The sequence below is a fragment of the Dermacentor silvarum genome, chromosome 11, assembly GCF_013339745.2.
Source record: "Dermacentor silvarum isolate Dsil-2018 chromosome 11, BIME_Dsil_1.4, whole genome shotgun sequence".
Classification (NCBI taxonomy): domain Eukaryota; kingdom Metazoa; phylum Arthropoda; class Arachnida; order Ixodida; family Ixodidae; genus Dermacentor; species Dermacentor silvarum.
This window is the reverse complement of record NC_051164.1, coordinates 91,025,514-91,042,285: the sequence shown is the minus strand read 5'-3', so window position 1 is coordinate 91,042,285 and position 16,772 is coordinate 91,025,514. Positions and strand designations below refer to the sequence as shown.

Genomic DNA, 16,772 nt, shown 5'->3' with positions numbered 1-16,772 from the left:
AGTTCACAAGTTCCTGTACGAGCAAACAGTATGTTAAACATCATAAGTATTGATTCATCATCATTATCATCAGTCCATTGGTAAGTTCCCAGCAAGACGAAGGCCTCTCCCAGCGATCTCCTATAACCCCTGCCTTGCGCTAGCTGATTCCAACTTGCGCCTGCAAATTTCCTAATTTCATAAGCTCACCTAATTTTCTGCCTTCCTCAACTGCCCTTCCCTTCCTTTGGCACCCATTCTGTAACACTAATGGTTCACCGGTTATCTGCCCTATGCATTACATGGCCTGCCCAGCTGCATTTTTTCACTTGAATAAACTAGAATTACTGACTATCGCCTGTTTGCTCTCTGATCCACACCGCTCTCTTTCCGTCTCTTAATGTTACACCTAACATTTTTCATTCCATTGCTATTTGCACGGTCCTTAACTTGTTCTACAGCTTCACTGTCAACCTCCAAGTTTCTGTCCCATATGGGAGTGCCGGTAGAATGCAATAATTGTACACTTTTCTTTTCAATGACAGTGGTAATCTCCCAGTCAGGATTTGGTAATGCCTGGCGTATGCACTCCAACCCATTTTTATTCTGTAAGTTTCCTTCTCAGGATGAGGGTACCCTGTGAGTAACTGACCTAGATAAACGTACTCCTGCACAGACTGTAGAAGCTGAACGGTGATCATGAATTCTTGTTCCCTTGCCAAGCTACAGAGCATTACCTTTGTCCTCAGCATATCAGTCTTCAACCCTACTCTTACACTTTCTCTATTAAGGTCCTCAATCATTTGTTGCAATTCATCCCCCTTGTTGCTGAACAGGACACTGTCACCTGCAACCCAAAGATTGTTGAGATATTTGCCATGATCCTCACTCCTATGCCTTCCCAGTCTAATAGACTGAATACTTCTAAGCATGCAGTGATTAGCATTGGAGAGATTGTGTCTCCTTGCCTGATCCCTTTTCTTGATAGGTAATTTTAAACTTTTCTTGGGGAGAAGTAAAGCAGCTGTGGAATCTGTAGATATTCCCCAAGATATTCAGGTATACCTCCTGTACTCTATGCAATGCCTCCATGACTGCTGGTATGTCTACTGAACCATAGGCTTTTTCATAATTTTCTTCTTTCTGGAGTTTTACATGCCAAAACCAGTTCTGATTATGAGGCACGCCGTAATGGAGGGCTCCGGATTAATTTTTACCACCTGGGGTTCTTTAACGTGCACTACAACACAAGTACACGGGCGTTTTTGCATTTCACCTCCATCGAAATGCGGCCGCCGTGGTCGAGATTCGATCCCGCAAACTCGTGCTCAGCAGCACAACGCCTTAGCTGACTGAGCCACCCTGGCAGGTGCTTTTTCATAATCTAGAAAGCTTTAAAGCATAATCTATGAAGTTGATTGAAGTATTATTTAACATGCATTAAATAGGACATGACTTTTACATGACCGTGTAATGTGCAACAATTGAGTCTTTACTTATTTAGCACAAAAAACATGCAAGAAGCTTGCAATTGTCTGCTGAGAAATGTTAGTTCAGAGGCAATACCGTAGCTTGAATAGAGAAACACCTCCCGCCTTCCCATGCTATCTGGCAGTGATTAGCACATTGATCATTCAGCTAAGCTGCACAGCACTCAAGACGTGCTGAGATAAATTTGCAAGAAAAGCAACCACGAGTCTTGACAGAGCACAGATAAAGTGACAACACTGACAGCAGTGCCTACAGCAGGCATGGCATGGCATGGCAGTGAACACCTTTACCAGATACCCCACTTGCTGAGTTAGATATGCTAAATTCTATGATGGCTATGAGGACTAATTGTATGTTAAAAGATGAAGAGGCTGCGCCCGTTTGTTCTACCCACCTCTGCTTTTGCTGGTACAGGTTCAGGCTCCGAGGATCGGCTTTCCTCCTCTTCTGCATCCTCCTTTCCTTCCAAGCCACTCTGCCGCCTCTGCATGATTAAGGACGAGGGAAGCAGTTGTGTTTGTAAACCAGCACTATCACTTTCTCGGTTGCAAGTTCTTACTCAGCCAAAAGAGACTGGAGTAACTGGCTCTTTCCAAGGCAAACTTCAAGAAGTCATCTCCAGTAGCAGACACCAACATTTCGTCTGATATGAAGAGTCTCGTTATCAACAAAGTAGTAGTACATAATGGTTTTAAAAATAGGCTCAAAATTAAATCATCAAAGTGGCTTGCTACAGCCAGACTCCTCAGTCAGAGGACACATCAAGACCAACAGTCAAAATCAGCAGGGCCCTGCAATATGATCTCGGCTTTCTCATTTTCTTTCTCATACATCGGTAAGATGTCATGATCATTCCAGCATTTATCGCAAAACCAATACTTGAGCATTAAGGTCTTAATTTTTCCACAACTTCAGTCACCTTGCACCTTTGCTGTTACCATGCAGCGATGCCTCTAAGCAACAAATACTGTATTGTTTAACGATGCTGCCTCTTAATCTTAATTCAAAACCCTGTAGTGGAGGGCCCTGGATTACGATGGTCAGCCATTTTTGTTTCACTTGCACATAAATATAATCATACGAGTAGTTTTAGCATTCTCCATCCTACAAAATGCAGCTGCCGGAACCAGGAATCTAACTAACGACCTCGCACTTAGAGGTAGAATGTTACAGCCACAGAATCATCGTGGCAGGTCACCCACAACCAATGCCTTCTATAATGTAAAAAAATCTAAACACTTGCAGAAGCACACAGGTGCTATCTGTAGCCTTTCCAGGCAGCACTGAGGAACGTGGTGGTAGGGCCAAAAAATTTAAAGACCTATAAGGCGAAGGAAAAGCGTACTGCAGTGCACATATACTGGTAGAGGAAAACCTACTTCACTCAGTGCTTCGGTCAAGGAAACAAAGAATCCAATAGATGAATGTCTATATGCCCATAGTAATGACAGAGCAATGTCATTGCTTGTCAACGAAAAATACATATCGGTTCTTTATTGCCAGTGTTTAGTTCTTTGCTGATGCCACTATAGACTTCGCCGCTCTCACTCGTACTTCAATTTTTCAGCATACCTTTAATGACTGTTGTACCATGGTAACAGTGTCGCCAACAATACAGAAAACGACTGTGATAAACAGGCAGTCATTATTGGCCTATGTTTTGTGAACTTCACGTATGCGTGCAAGAGCCACAACTGCCCTTTTTACATTTGAAGTAGAGTAGAACCTCATTGATCCATTCCTGTGTGTTACGTTTTCCCAGCTCCTACATTCTGAAATGGTGGTCCCATTTAGTTTCCATAGGGTCATGTATATTAGTTTCGCGTATGCTAAATTTATCTTTCCAGTTACGCCTAAAAACTGCAACAGTGCACCACCGATGCGGCATCTTGCGTTGGCGGTACCTACATTAAGCAAGCTAAGTATGGCATGAATAGGAGCTCCTGACCCCATCATGAATATGTGCTCTGCGATGATGCATTTCGACACCAGAATCGCTGAGCATGCAGGTCATTGTCGCCAATCTCAATACAGTTCACGACGTCAAAAGCGAAAGAGGAAGCTGGACAATGGCACACACAGTCACACAAAACCCATATTTATGGACGCTCTCATGGCCTTCCATACCTTGAGCGATACTATGCACAGCTGTATGGAAACTGATAAAGGGCTACAAGGGCTAAAGAAAAGGCTGTTATTATTGCACATTTGACTCAACTACCACTTTGAATTCACAAGCTTCATTAAGTGTGCTATTAAGGGCTATTACTGCTCCAAAAAAGTGTAGCATTTAGTTGAAGTGCCAAGTAACAATAGCAAGCTTGATTTAGTAGGTTTGCAATAGTCTGTAGGTTTCCTCTTCAACTAAAAATAGAGTTTCTGTGTGAGAGTAGTTTTTTGCCTCATCTTGGGTCTTTTGTAAGCATTATCGGGTGTAAGTGTTCCCGGATAGCGCATAAACTTTTTATAGTAGTTTAAGAGAGATATCCATGGCGTTCTGTGTATAGACGAACTCAATGTCTTTCCAGATGGTTTTCCTCCCATGAAGTAAAGTCTAGTCTCAAGTTCTCACTTGAAGCACACTACGTTCAATCCATGGCCCAAAAAGCACAAAAGTAATGTCATAAGGCAACCACAAATGCAAGCAGAGCTCTCTTAGCTGCACATGGAATTGCCCTAGTTGGTGAATACTGCAACGGAATGGGGTTGAGCAAACAGCACAACACTGCGAAAATAACCAAAAGGAACCAACAGAACAGTGTACATGTTCACAGGCTTCTTGAGGCTGTCCTGTTCACACTAATAATGTGCCTTTACAACTCGCTCATCTTTACTTTTATGCAATTTCGTAATGACTCAACCTGAGTAGCTGCAAAGGTGCATGTCATTAGAGCTGAGCTGGTAGCCCTAAAGAAAAACAAGGGTGAAAATGCACTGGAGAAACCTTTCCTAATTTGCCTTTCTTCAGCACTATTAGCTCAACTATAATTATGCAATTTGTCATTGGCTGACGGAACCCAGGCATAGTAGTTGACACTGGCATTGCAATGGACACCATACCAGGACAGGTGTGGGAGCTGACTGGGCTGCTTCATCCTCCTGGGAACCCTCGCTGCCATCGGCTACAGCAGCCACAGCTCCATCACCTTGCCCTTCTCCACTGGTAGCAGGGTTGAGCTCTGGGTTGCGGAGCCGCAACACATTGGCTTGGTCACCACGTACCTGTATGCAGGTTGAGAGGTGCAGTTTTAGCATCTTCAACACACAGCACCGTTTGGTCATCAAGAGCAGGCACAATTTAACAGCTCTCACTGGAAGCACTCCAGCTGCAGATTCCAGCGGAATAGCATAGGGCCGGATAAGAATATTGAGGGCATTCATTTATTGAAAGGACATTTGCTTATTGGTTAGTGGTGAAGATACAGTTAAACCTCAAGAAAATGAAGCCGTTAAAATCGGCATTTTACTTCGTTATGTCAAAATCTCACTATATTGAAAGGTTACATTTTATGCAACTAAGTACAGTCACCGAAGGACTTTTTCTTACACGGAAGGGGCTGCAAAATTTCCCATCACATTGGGCAATAGGACAAATAAAATTTCGATGAGAATACAATTTTGTTACACTTGAGAGTCGGCGACCAAAGATACGGGAGGAGACGCGCACTCACCTGCTCACCGCGTGCTTCTTTGCCACCCTCCCCAGGTTTTGGTGTGTCTGCTCAGTTGGTTCCTCACCATTAAAGGTGGGCCAATCCCAAATAGTAAACTGGGCCGATTTCAGGAATGGCACAATGAAAACGGGGCCGATCCCACATTAAGGAATTATAGTGGATGTGGTGATGGTGAGACAGAGTAAGAGGAAGATTGCAGTGCGAGTGTAGCGAGAGACGAGGAAAAACTCAACGAAATTCCAGCAGATTTCAAAGAAGCCAATATGCTCTCCTCGAAAATCATTATCGGCGGTTCCTACCGAAGTTCTTTCGCAGTACCGCGAAGGTTAAACGTACCTCGATGTCCCGGTCGCGGTACCACTGCTCGCCCTCGGCCGTGAGCACGAGCAGCCGCGTCTCGTCGGGCACGGCGCGGATGCGCTCCACGATGTCGCGGTGCGCCTCCTGCTGGACGTTGACGCCGTTCACCTCGACGATGCGGTCGCCCTCGCGCAGCCCCGCGTACTCGGCGGGGCTGCCGGCGTCGATCTTGCCCACGTACTGGCCCCGCCGGTCCTTTTCGGCGTGCAGGTTGAAGCCGTAGCCCTCGAAGTCGCGCCACTTGGTCATGTGGCAGAGGCGCGGCTGCGGGGCGTCCTCGGGCAGCATCTCGGCCTCCGCCTTCGCCGCCGCCACGTCGCCCTCAACGGTCGCCTTCTCGGGCTCCTCTGGTTCCTCCTGCAGCGACGTCGGGGACAAGAACACGGTTGAAACAACGGGGGCTGAATTTGCGCGCAAGTACGGGTTCCACTTGTACGACGCGAAACCTTTGAACGATCGAGACTCGGTTGATAGGAAGTTCGCGATAATACGAATGAGTTGTATTACCGCGAAACTTGTATCAACCATTTCGGTTCGAAATTCCTATCCGCATTTTCTATCAAGTCGGAAAATTCGTATCAATTCGAAATCCTTACAAAACAAGCCCTATAAAAATGACACATTGCTACATATTTCCAATAATCTCGTATCAGCACGTGGTTTCTACGTGTTCTCGCATGATCACATGATATTACTCGATATGGTGTATATGCATCGTATGAGATTTTTTTGGACAGGACAGGTTCTGTTACACCGGAACGAAATGTCAGCACGAGCAACAAACTACAAGTCTGATTTCCCCCTTCCACATAAGGCGGTGGGTGAAACACGGGAGTGATTCCTCCGTAGACTCTCGAACACGTTGGGCCGCCATCACGCATTGCAATTGCGAGTAATTAACTACTTCGTTTCTTTATTTACGGGTCTCATTTCGGCGTGATAGTACACAGTACCTACGACCCATTCTTGGTGTCCTGGAAAAAAAATCAAGTCAAAGGTGCAGGAAAATTTCGTTCTAGTCCAGGGCTCGAAAATGGCATCAACGCCTTACCGGGCACTGCCTTTACCATCTGGCCCTACCAAGAAGCTAGCAGATGGCAGTGCGAGGACGAATGATTCGCAAACTCGAACGCTGGGCGCCTGAAGCAAAGCTTCGTGCCAACGAGTTGTGCTGAGATCCGCAAGGTGAAGAGGTCTCGCGTGCGGAAATATGCGCTGCCAATGCCCTCTGCCAGCTAACAATTCGAGCCTGACTAAAATATGTCACCTCTGTTTCTATATACTTTTTCCTAAATGCCGCGGAGCTGTACAGCGGCTCTCACAGAACTGCGCACCGATATGAGCGCGGCCCACTCGGGGCTAATTGACGGGACTTGGAAAGAATACGCCCTTTAATTCCGAGAACCGAGAAAGCGCGGAGTCGATGACATGCCTGGCCTGGAATTTCGCCCGCGCATTTTTCGCTGGCGAAACCGCGCTCTGGAAACGCCTGTCCCAGTTATGAAACAGAAAAGTGAGAAAAGAACAAAGAGACGCGACGGCGATCCGCCCCAGCCTTCTTGTTTCACCCTCCCGCTGTACACTAATAGAGGTTTACCCGCTTAGATTCTAGAAAACTTGCTGCCGGAAGGGTGAACGTAACACAGTTCATCGCGGTCACAGACGCAGACACACGCCGCAAACTGGTGGCGCCGCCGCGGAATCTTGCATGAGGACATTGAGCCTCTTCGATTGTACGTGCCTGACTGTTCCGGACTGCCCGAGGCGGTGCTTTCAGCCAATGAGCGTCGCCTAAGCAGCATCTGGGGCAGTCCTGGGCAGTCCGGAACGACAAATCGAAGACGACCATCGAGGCGCGCTAGCTATAGCATGCGATAGCAGAGCAGGGGGGGGGGGGGGGGGGGGGGAGGCAAGCCTCTGTGGATTGACAGAGGACAGAGGCTTGCCTCTGTCAATCCACGCTCCCAATGCTCCCAAGCAAGACGGGAGCATTGTTTAGACGACGGGAGCATTGCTTAGACGACACGATTCACTCGATCTCAGGGTCGTGTCTTGGTCAAGGTTCTGGGGAGTCGACGACGGGTCTGTTGTGCAGAGGCTTGACCCGTCCCGTCCTTCCTTATGTGGGGTTTTTCAGAACCCCTACACCGCTCTGAGCAGTACGCTTTGGCACCCATATTGCAAATAAAGCCTCCGCATCGCGGTAATTTGTGTTTCGAAGTGATTGGACAACCATTTTCCCGGTTTCAAATGTGGCACGCACTTCCAGATTAAACGGCTAGCCAACTATCCCCAACCAAAGATTTAAATGGCTGAAGTCCGCACAGCCCAGGAGCCCCTAGCGGGTGCAAGTCACTTTCGTGATGCCGGCATGCACTGACGTGACGTCAGCAAAAGTAGAGGGTGCGGAAGGGGGGGGGGGGGGGGTCACCTAGCACATGCCCCCCCCCCCCCCCTCCTTCCCTTAAAAATTTTGTGTATCAGGGATACTTCGCAAAACGACGTGCGACTACACCCGCTTGCACTGCACCCCAGAGATCAAGTGCCGCGTTAAGCGCTGAAAATCTCAAATATCATAGTTGCAGCTAGCACAGATATACGCCCCAAGGGGTGCCTTACTCAAAAATAGGAACAGCAGGGCAAGCTGCTCGAGAGAAGAGATCAACGTTATTTTCCGAACAGCTCATTGAGGCGATATTGGCTCGAGGTACGGACAAACGTACGCGATAATGCACGGTGAGCAGTTGCAAATATACTATGTTCTATGGTCCCACTCATCTGTGCTCCAAATGGTTACGTAAAATCAGGGGCAAAGCGGCGGGAAGAACAAGGAGGGGGGGAGTGAAAGCGCACACCAGGCCCGTAGATGCGGTCGCATAGTTTCCGGCAATTAAGTCTTGCCCGTTCTATACCGCTGCAAAGTTATGTCTTCGTGGTTCCCGTCAGCAATAAAAAAAGACGCTTGAGTGCCTAAGCGTAGAGGAAAGTGCAATATTTATACGTGGCATACACTCAATTTTTCCGTAACGGTGAGAGCTCGCAAGGGGAAACCGAGCGTTGCACTGGGAGGAGAAAATATTCCCGCAAGTCGCACCGATGCGGCACAGCTAGCGATGGCTATTTCCAAGAACCGTGCGCCAGGTCACCAGACGCTATAAGCTCTGACGTCACCGCTTTCCTCCACGGTACGGCTGGCTGCTTCGTCTTCTCGGCCGGCATCGGAACGGCTTTCAAGCATCGCGTCATGCGAACCTAAGCCCAAGAGCAACTTCTCCTTCGCCTGTCGTCGGTGAAGTCTATAGGCACTTCGTCACGCTGGGATGGCAAACGGGGCTCTGGGTGGAGGGTCCCCCCTCCGCACGCCATCAGCAATTTTAGCGTAATGAAGCTAATCTATCTATCTATCTATCTATCTATCTATCTATCTATCTATCTATCTATCTATCTATCTATCTATCTATCTATATCTATCTATCTATATCTATCTATCTACATTCATCTAACATACATGTCTGCTTATCTAGATGTTTATCTAGCCAGATATTTCTCCAGACATCTTGACATAGTTCAAAAAAGAATGGTCCTGGCGGACAGACACTGGACTTGTTTCTGGAGTTTTTAATGAATGAATGGATTAATTGTTTTATTTCGCAGAGGCTGGCTCGTGGCCTTAAATGAGAAAACAAGAAAAGGAGTGGCAACGAGGCTCATCATATGCGACTTATACGTCCACGAGACCGCGAAATTTGAAAGTGCACTGACTCGTACGTAATAATAGACACGCTCCATGTGTGTAAACAAAGGCTGCGCTGCGTCACAGCGGGCGCCGGTTATAGTGTGTCACATCGTTCAGGCGAAAAAAAAAAAAAAGAAAGAAAGAAACTGTTTTCTGGGTCTGTCCCCTAGCCTCGCAGTAAGCATTGGTATTGATATTGCCCCGGAAGAACTCTGACGTAACTGTCTATTTCGTAGACAAAAAAGTCCATCTTGTAAGCTTACATTCGAAGCCAAGAAAAGGGGGTGCGCGAGAGGCAGCGCTGTATGCAAACATGTGGTAAGTGTGTTCGATGACGCTCTAAGAGGGAGACAGTCTTAAATGGATGGTGGAGATGTCGGTCAGGCCTTCCGCTTAGCATGCTAGCTACTTCAGATGACGAGAATGATGCATGAAACGACCCCACTCATACGCGAGACACACAAGCGAAAACACACACGGTAACAGACAACTGAAAGTGAGAACTGAAGCGTGAGACAACTGAACACAACTGAAGCGCGTTGTAAAACTTTCGCATTCGAACATAAGCAAAAAAAACGATTATTGTTAATGAGATGGTTAAAGACAATTGACTAAAATAGAGAGGACATCCTCATATGCGTATTGTGACTGCGAACACCGATGCATCAATCTCATCCTCTTTAAGAACCTGGTTAGCTAACGGTATACCTAGGACATCCTGTATACTAACTTACGAAATTCGATGCAATGTATTTATATGCATTTATTACTACAGGCATCAAGAAGTTCGAATTAGAACATATACAGTCTAACCCGCATATATCGAACCCATATATAACGATTTATTGTGCACAGAGAACAGCAGTAAAATCCCCTTGAAATCTTGTATAAAATTTTTAGTTTATTTATCGAATTATCGATATATCGAACTTTTTTGCGATCCCCTTCAGATTCGATATATCCGGGTTCGACTGTATCTAACGATAGTAAAGTTGCACGTGAACTTAAAAACAGTATACGCTGGAGTATATGGTGGCACATGCGACCATCCTATTTCAAAGCGGAATTCACTCACAATAATCACAGTCTGTATAAGGTCACTGGAAAAGCTCCAGTGACTTTATGATGGTGTTATACTCGCACAGACAATCCGAAACTCCCTAGTCGGAGCGGCGTTTTGCTATCGCTGGCGTATTACGACATCGCGCCTTGTCATATGCGACGCTGCCTAATGCAATGAGACCTCCGGACGATGATTCTGCTGCCCCTCTTTTTGCTTCTGACCTTCAAGCGCTTGCGGCACGCAAAGTTAACAAAGGGGGAAGTATTAAAAAACCAGGACTTCACACACCCTCCTCTTCGGCGAGGATACTCGGCACTATAACAGACGCCTCCGCGGACCCCGCTTGCGTCCCGCTGAGCAATCGCCGGGAAACAAAACCTTCTCTTGCGACACCTACGGTAGCCGTGGCGCGTGGATGCGTCTATAAAGAGAGGTGGTCACGTGACAGGAGGAAGCGCACGCTACGCGATCAGCCTGGCAATCTCGAACAGGCGAGATTTATTCAGGCCTGCCTACAAAAACACAATTTTACTCAAAGGGACGCTGCCTAGAAAGTACTACAGAACGTCGGGCCAATATTGTTATGACGACACTCAAGGCTATACCAAGGCTCAACGTTGTCAGTAATATTACAGTACCGGTCGTGCCATTTTACGCCAGTGTTAAGGTACCACGCAACAACAGTAGCTGGCTCTACATTCCACACGGCTAACTTTAGCAAACCATTCTATATCCGTCGCTCTGCCAATGTTGGTTTTTAAAATGTCGCTTGGTACAGTATACACGTCGCCCCAATCAATGTAACCAGCTGCTCCCCAATATTGGACAACAGCCGGCGATATTACGTCGGACAACATTGTCTTGTAATGAACTGTCTTTATCTTGGCGCGCCAATGTCGTTAATAATGTTTAGTACGCGTGATATACTCTACACGAAGGCTGTCCACCTTGTCCAAGTGTTAGCAAGCCTTGCGCGCACCGCTTTTTAATAACGCTTACGTGATCTCGACTGCCACTGGATTGCTCAGAACGCATCTATCTCGTGCTCCGTGGGCAGCCTTCGATTTGCAATTGCCTTTGCGATTGTACAGTGCCGCAGCACTATTGATGTCACGAGTAACACGAAACAATTTCATCGGTGAAGTGCACTTTCACCACTGCATTAGCACTTATTCGGTGCAAACAGGCTATAGCCTCGCCTGAAATTCGAAGCAGTGTCAGCATCAGGATGCCGGCGCACTATTAAGCACGGTAAAAAAGTATTTCCCGCAACAAGCCTTTCACTTGTTCTCAGTAATTGCCTATATATAGAGTGCATGTTTACACGAAACAAAATGCTTCTAATTCTTAAATAAACAAGGCCGAAGAAAACAAACGTGTATTTTTTATGCGCGTGGAACACAAATTTCATATGGGCAAAACAATTCTATTGGATGCAAAAGCAGCCTGCAAAAGCCTACATATGTTCATTTCCATAAATATATCAGCGACATTCGCGGCTTAAGTTCTGAAATCCAGCGTCGTCGCTGGCGGGAAACGAACCCGCAACCTCGGCATGGCTCGTATGGTGCAAAAAAATAAATAAAATCTTACATTGCAGAGAGCAATTTCCCAATGCATACCTCGTCAACAGTGACTAGTGGCGTCGCGAACGACACGACTGGTTAAGGCTGTGAATATAGATGGCCTAAGGCAAGCAATAAATGAGGAACTGCCAGGTCCATCTGGCCTTGGTTCAAGCTGGCTGCGCTTCCTTCGATCGTAAATCTTTCAAACGCAGATAGGTGCGTATCCTCCGTGCGTGTACACCCACCCACACACGTAATATGTGTGCGTATATATATATATATATATATATATATATATATATATAAACCGAATTTTGAGGAGCAATACCGCTAGTTGTTCTGAGCGAGAGAGAGGAATGTTATTTACTCCCAAAGCACGTGTGAGAATGGAACGCGCATTTGCGGCTTAAGAAGGAAGTGACGGAGGTATGCGAAAAACGTGCTGCTCTTCGTTCCGATTCAAAACAGATGCGCTCGGAATATCAAGTGTATATATATATATAGTTGGCACGCGACACGAGCGACGCTGCGGGCAAGCTTGGCAATCGGGTTGGCCAGCAAGAATCGATGGAGCAAGGGAAGACAGCATCGAAGATTGGAAAGGTGGAGAGAGGGGGGGGGGGAGAGCGAGCGGCGGCGGCGACGACAACAACAACGCATGCGGCGCTATTAGTCAATCTCACAATCGACGCGGCCGAATCGCAAATCAGCTTCCTCTCCGCGCAGCCTGCCAAAACGAGCGATTGCGGCGAAGACGCCGCCGCCGCTAAGCAGTCTGACGGGGAAATACGACTCGCAGAAAAAACGGCACACTTCAGCGATTCCTAATTAGACTCAACTCCTTTACTGCGACAGCCCAGGGACGATGTGTGCCATACTTAAACGTGGTTCCAGGAAGAGTAATGAGAAGCAATGTTCAGGATAATATGTAGAGGCATGTGGTATACACTTCACCGGATAACAGCGAATATATTTCACTGGAACAAAGTTCTACATATATATATTATGCGCACTTAAAAAGTTACAAGAAATCATAAAAAATTGAGGACGCTTAAGCTTCGCCTTAAAGAGTAGAACGCGATAGCGTTATCGGGACCCGTTCGCATCGCATCGTTCGCACACGGCAAGTAGGCTTTATTCACTGCAACACTGAACGTGGGAAAGCCAGCTTACAAAGACCAAGCTTGCACCGATTCCCTTAAAGTCGGCTTCACTTTTAAACTGAAATGCATTGCTGGAAAGACTTTTTCCAGGGGCAATATAAGTGGTCTTATATTAAAATGTGAAGGCCCTAGCACCTTTCTTTATTATTTTATTAATTGTTTGCTATAGCCCCGACGCGCGCAGGTCTGGTAGAAATGCTGGAAAAGGGGTTTGTGCTTGAGTTTCCTCGTACATTCAAATTACAATCCGACGCCGATTGGTAAGCAATCCGACGGCGAATCCGACGCCGAATCCGACGCCGAATGGTAAAGTCGTACTTAACCCTTTTTCTGGCGGTTTTCACAGTGAGAAATTCAATTTTTGTTCACCAAAACCTTGCACCACGTGGAGGGTCTGCGCGGTCGATGTGGTTGGATGATTTTCTCTGCCACCCGCGATCACACGCCGGTTGACGACGCCGGATTTTCTGCGATACGGGGCCCTAAACGCTATCGCGTTAAAACCGCATGGGTCCTAGCATGGGTCCTATTTCCTTTAAAAGAAAGTGTTCGGCGAAGAAAGAAAAGCTTTGCATATGGCCCACTCTAAGCGCAGCGTCTCTATAGTCAAGGCGCGCCATATATACGATCGTGAATCTGTACAAGATCACTTCGGCAACGGTAGCCCTACCTCGATATAGAAATACGAGCTACGCGTCAACCGACCTGGCTTCGCCGACGCACAACTGCCCACTACAGCCGCACTCTTATTATCGTTATTTTTTTATTTATTTTTGTGCCGCTCGTGCTATAGGGTGCGTGTGTTTGCAGCCCTGTCGCAATCCGGATTCGCGAGGATGTGATTCACGCTGTTTTCTGCGCGGCGAGACGCGACACCGTCGCAGAATGGCCGCACTTTGTGGGTTGCGGATGTAGTTATACGAGGTTTCGAACTATGTGTATGGCGGCTGAGATTTCTCGCTGGTCGCAGGGCTCGCCAGGACTCGTTGACGCGTGAGACTGCGCTCTCTATAGCTGCGGTGTTGCGTATAGTTCCTTTCCAACGAAGGACGTCATAATGAACAGTGGACAATGGGGGCCATAAAACCAGCGTTCATTCTGACTTCTGCATGCCTATAGAGCATGTCTGTGTAAGCCGGTCACGGAGTTCGCGAGCGTGACAGGATTTCCACGTGTAACTGTAATCGCTTATTAGATTTGGTCAGCTCGAAGGGACCATTGTGCCCATATTTTCGACGTCTCCCGTCACGTGATGGCTTGTTTTTTTTTTTCTTCTAAACGTCCTTGAAAGTGCCCGCCATTAGATGTCCACGCAGTAAGCCTTGAATAGAGTATGGCTTTAGAAATAACGCGTTGACGGGATGTAAGAGAATGGGCAAGACGGGCGGAGCACTGGCAAGCAGCCAGTTTTCTATGTTTGTCGCCGCATCATATCACACACACGCACGCACACAGGCACGTACGCACTCACAAACATGAGCGCCACGCCATGCGCAAACACCAGGACAGAAACGCACGCCCCACTGCGCTGTTCGGCTGGCGTGTGTGGCCTTTTAGAATAGCAAAAAAAAAGAATGCTTGACGAGGAAATGGGGCGAAATATGACGGAGTCACGAATATATGAGCCATAAGACAGAGCGGTGTGGATCAGCCAGCAAACGGGGATAGCCGACACTCTAATTGACATTAAGAGAAAGAAATGGAGCAGGGCAGGCCATGTAATGTACAGGATAGATAACCGGTGGACCATTAGAGTTACAGAATAGATACCAAGAGAAGTGAAGCGCAGTCGAGGACTTCAGAAAACAAGGCGGGATGATAAAGTTAGGAAATTTGCAGGCGCAAGTTGGAATCAGCTAGCGCAAGACAGGGGAAATTGGAGATCGCAGGGAGAGGCCTAGGTCCTGCAGTGGGCATAAATATAGGCTGATGATGATGACGGAGCCATGATATTTAACAACAAAATAGGTTTTTTGACGCGAGACATAACTGAAGCGTTGAGCGCGTTGGTAGGTGCGTGCGTCTCTATCTCTCTGTCTATCCATCTTTCTGTCGCTCCATCCATCTCTGTCTATCCTTCCACGTCCTTATGAACCTAACTGGACCTGCGGTGCAAGCAGCCTACGTAGTCCACTGCGGACTAATCCTGACAGATGCAGATAAGTGAGGTTCATCGCCCTCTTGAGTATTGCGTATAGCGCTGAAGTTCGGCTGCAGATCACATGATAGCAGCACGTTTTTGTTATTTCCAGCCTCCAGAGGTATGCCGCCGACACATAAGCATAAAGTGTGTGTGAGCATAACAGCAAGACTTTTAACTGCATGCGTGGTTTCACAGTACATCTCAGGTTTTCGTTAAACCTTCTCCAACCCCCGCTCTCGGATCTCGAATGGTTAAAATGTGACACGTGAGTAATAAAAGAGGAAGGCAGCAGTTTAGGAGGGAGAATGAAATCACTAAATATACCATTGCTTTCTGGATTAGAAAAAAAAAAGATTCTTTGAGAGAGCATAAAAACAGATGTACGCCTCGGCTAAGTAAACAGCTGTTGCGATGCCTGCAGCGCATTCCTGCCGCTGTTGCATGCTGCTCCTGCCGCGGGTGCTAAAGTCTTCGACATTCTAGATAGCCAGATGCTGACACTGAAACTAATCTCAAAACAGCGCGCGCAAGACTGCGTGCGCAATACATATGCTCGAGAACCACGAGGTAAGAGACAAAACGGCAACGGTGCGCCGCAGGAGGTCGGTTTATCGCGAAAACTGCAAGCGACACCTTGTATCGGCAGTAAAATATTAAAAGACAAAAGCAGTGAAAACGGAACTTGTGAAATGGGAGGCCAATGGCTCGGTCGAGTGATGCTCTATCGATCGATTCATTGGTTGATCGATAGATATAATACCGGAGTTCTGATACCCAGTCGCGGAGGCTTTCTCCCATTGGAGGCTGAATGCGTCAAAAAGCGCCCACGTACATTCAGATGTCTGTGTTGCTTTGAAAAAAAAAAAAAAAAAACTTGGTCAAGCTTAGCCACGGGAACGCTTAACGAAAACAAATAATTCGATTGCTTGGCTGCTTGGAGATCGATTGCTTCGTTAATTATTTCGTTGACTTATACTGATTAATAGAGACTGCATGGCGTATCTGCGCTTATTTGCTGGAACCCAGATGTTTTTGCCGAGAGTCCATTCTCTGACTGCGACGAATAATATCAATCACTAATCAATTTTCCCTCCAAATAAACGAAAACATTACTTTCCAGCTTAGGTGATGAAACTTTTTTTATTATTTTTTGCACTTTGACACACCTAATACTAGCGTATTAAAACGAAACCGCCCTTGGACGACCTTTTCACGTCAAGATCCTCCGCCAGGGCGTAGGGCTCCTACAACACTACTCGTTTATACTGTCCTTCACATAGCGTATACCGTATTCTCGAAACCTCGCGCGCGCGCAAGTAGCAATTGTTCGCTTATCCGTCGCGCCCTCCGTTACAAAGGTCGCTGCAGAGTCTTTTTTATCCGCGACGTGTCCGTCCTTCGCGTCTTCCCTCCTCTTCGCGTCCTTCAATCGGCCGCTCCGGGGCGATTTAGCGCAGCCGTACACGCAGTTCACTGCCGCGACCCCCCCCCCCCCCCCCCCCTTCCGCGCTTCCGTGTGCGGCCGCCATTACGAGACAACGCACGTAGCGCGCGCCCAAGTGCAACACGCAAACTGCCACCGCCACAACCATCGG

General features: G+C 47.2%; 1 protein-coding gene across 1 annotated transcript in view; it reads right to left on the bottom strand.

The window, feature by feature from the left end:
- LOC119433231 (Na(+)/H(+) exchange regulatory cofactor NHE-RF1) overlaps positions 1-16,772 on the bottom strand; it is a 64,381-nt gene that overhangs the window by 11,201 nt on the left and 36,408 nt on the right. Inside the window, exons 2-4 of the mRNA XM_037700382.2 lie at positions 5,481-5,861; positions 4,531-4,692; positions 1,865-1,954 (exon numbers count right to left, since the gene is read on the bottom strand). Coding sequence (XP_037556310.1) covers positions 1,865-1,954; positions 4,531-4,692; positions 5,481-5,861 — 633 coding nt within the window. The remainder of the gene's footprint in view (positions 1-1,864; positions 1,955-4,530; positions 4,693-5,480; positions 5,862-16,772) is intronic.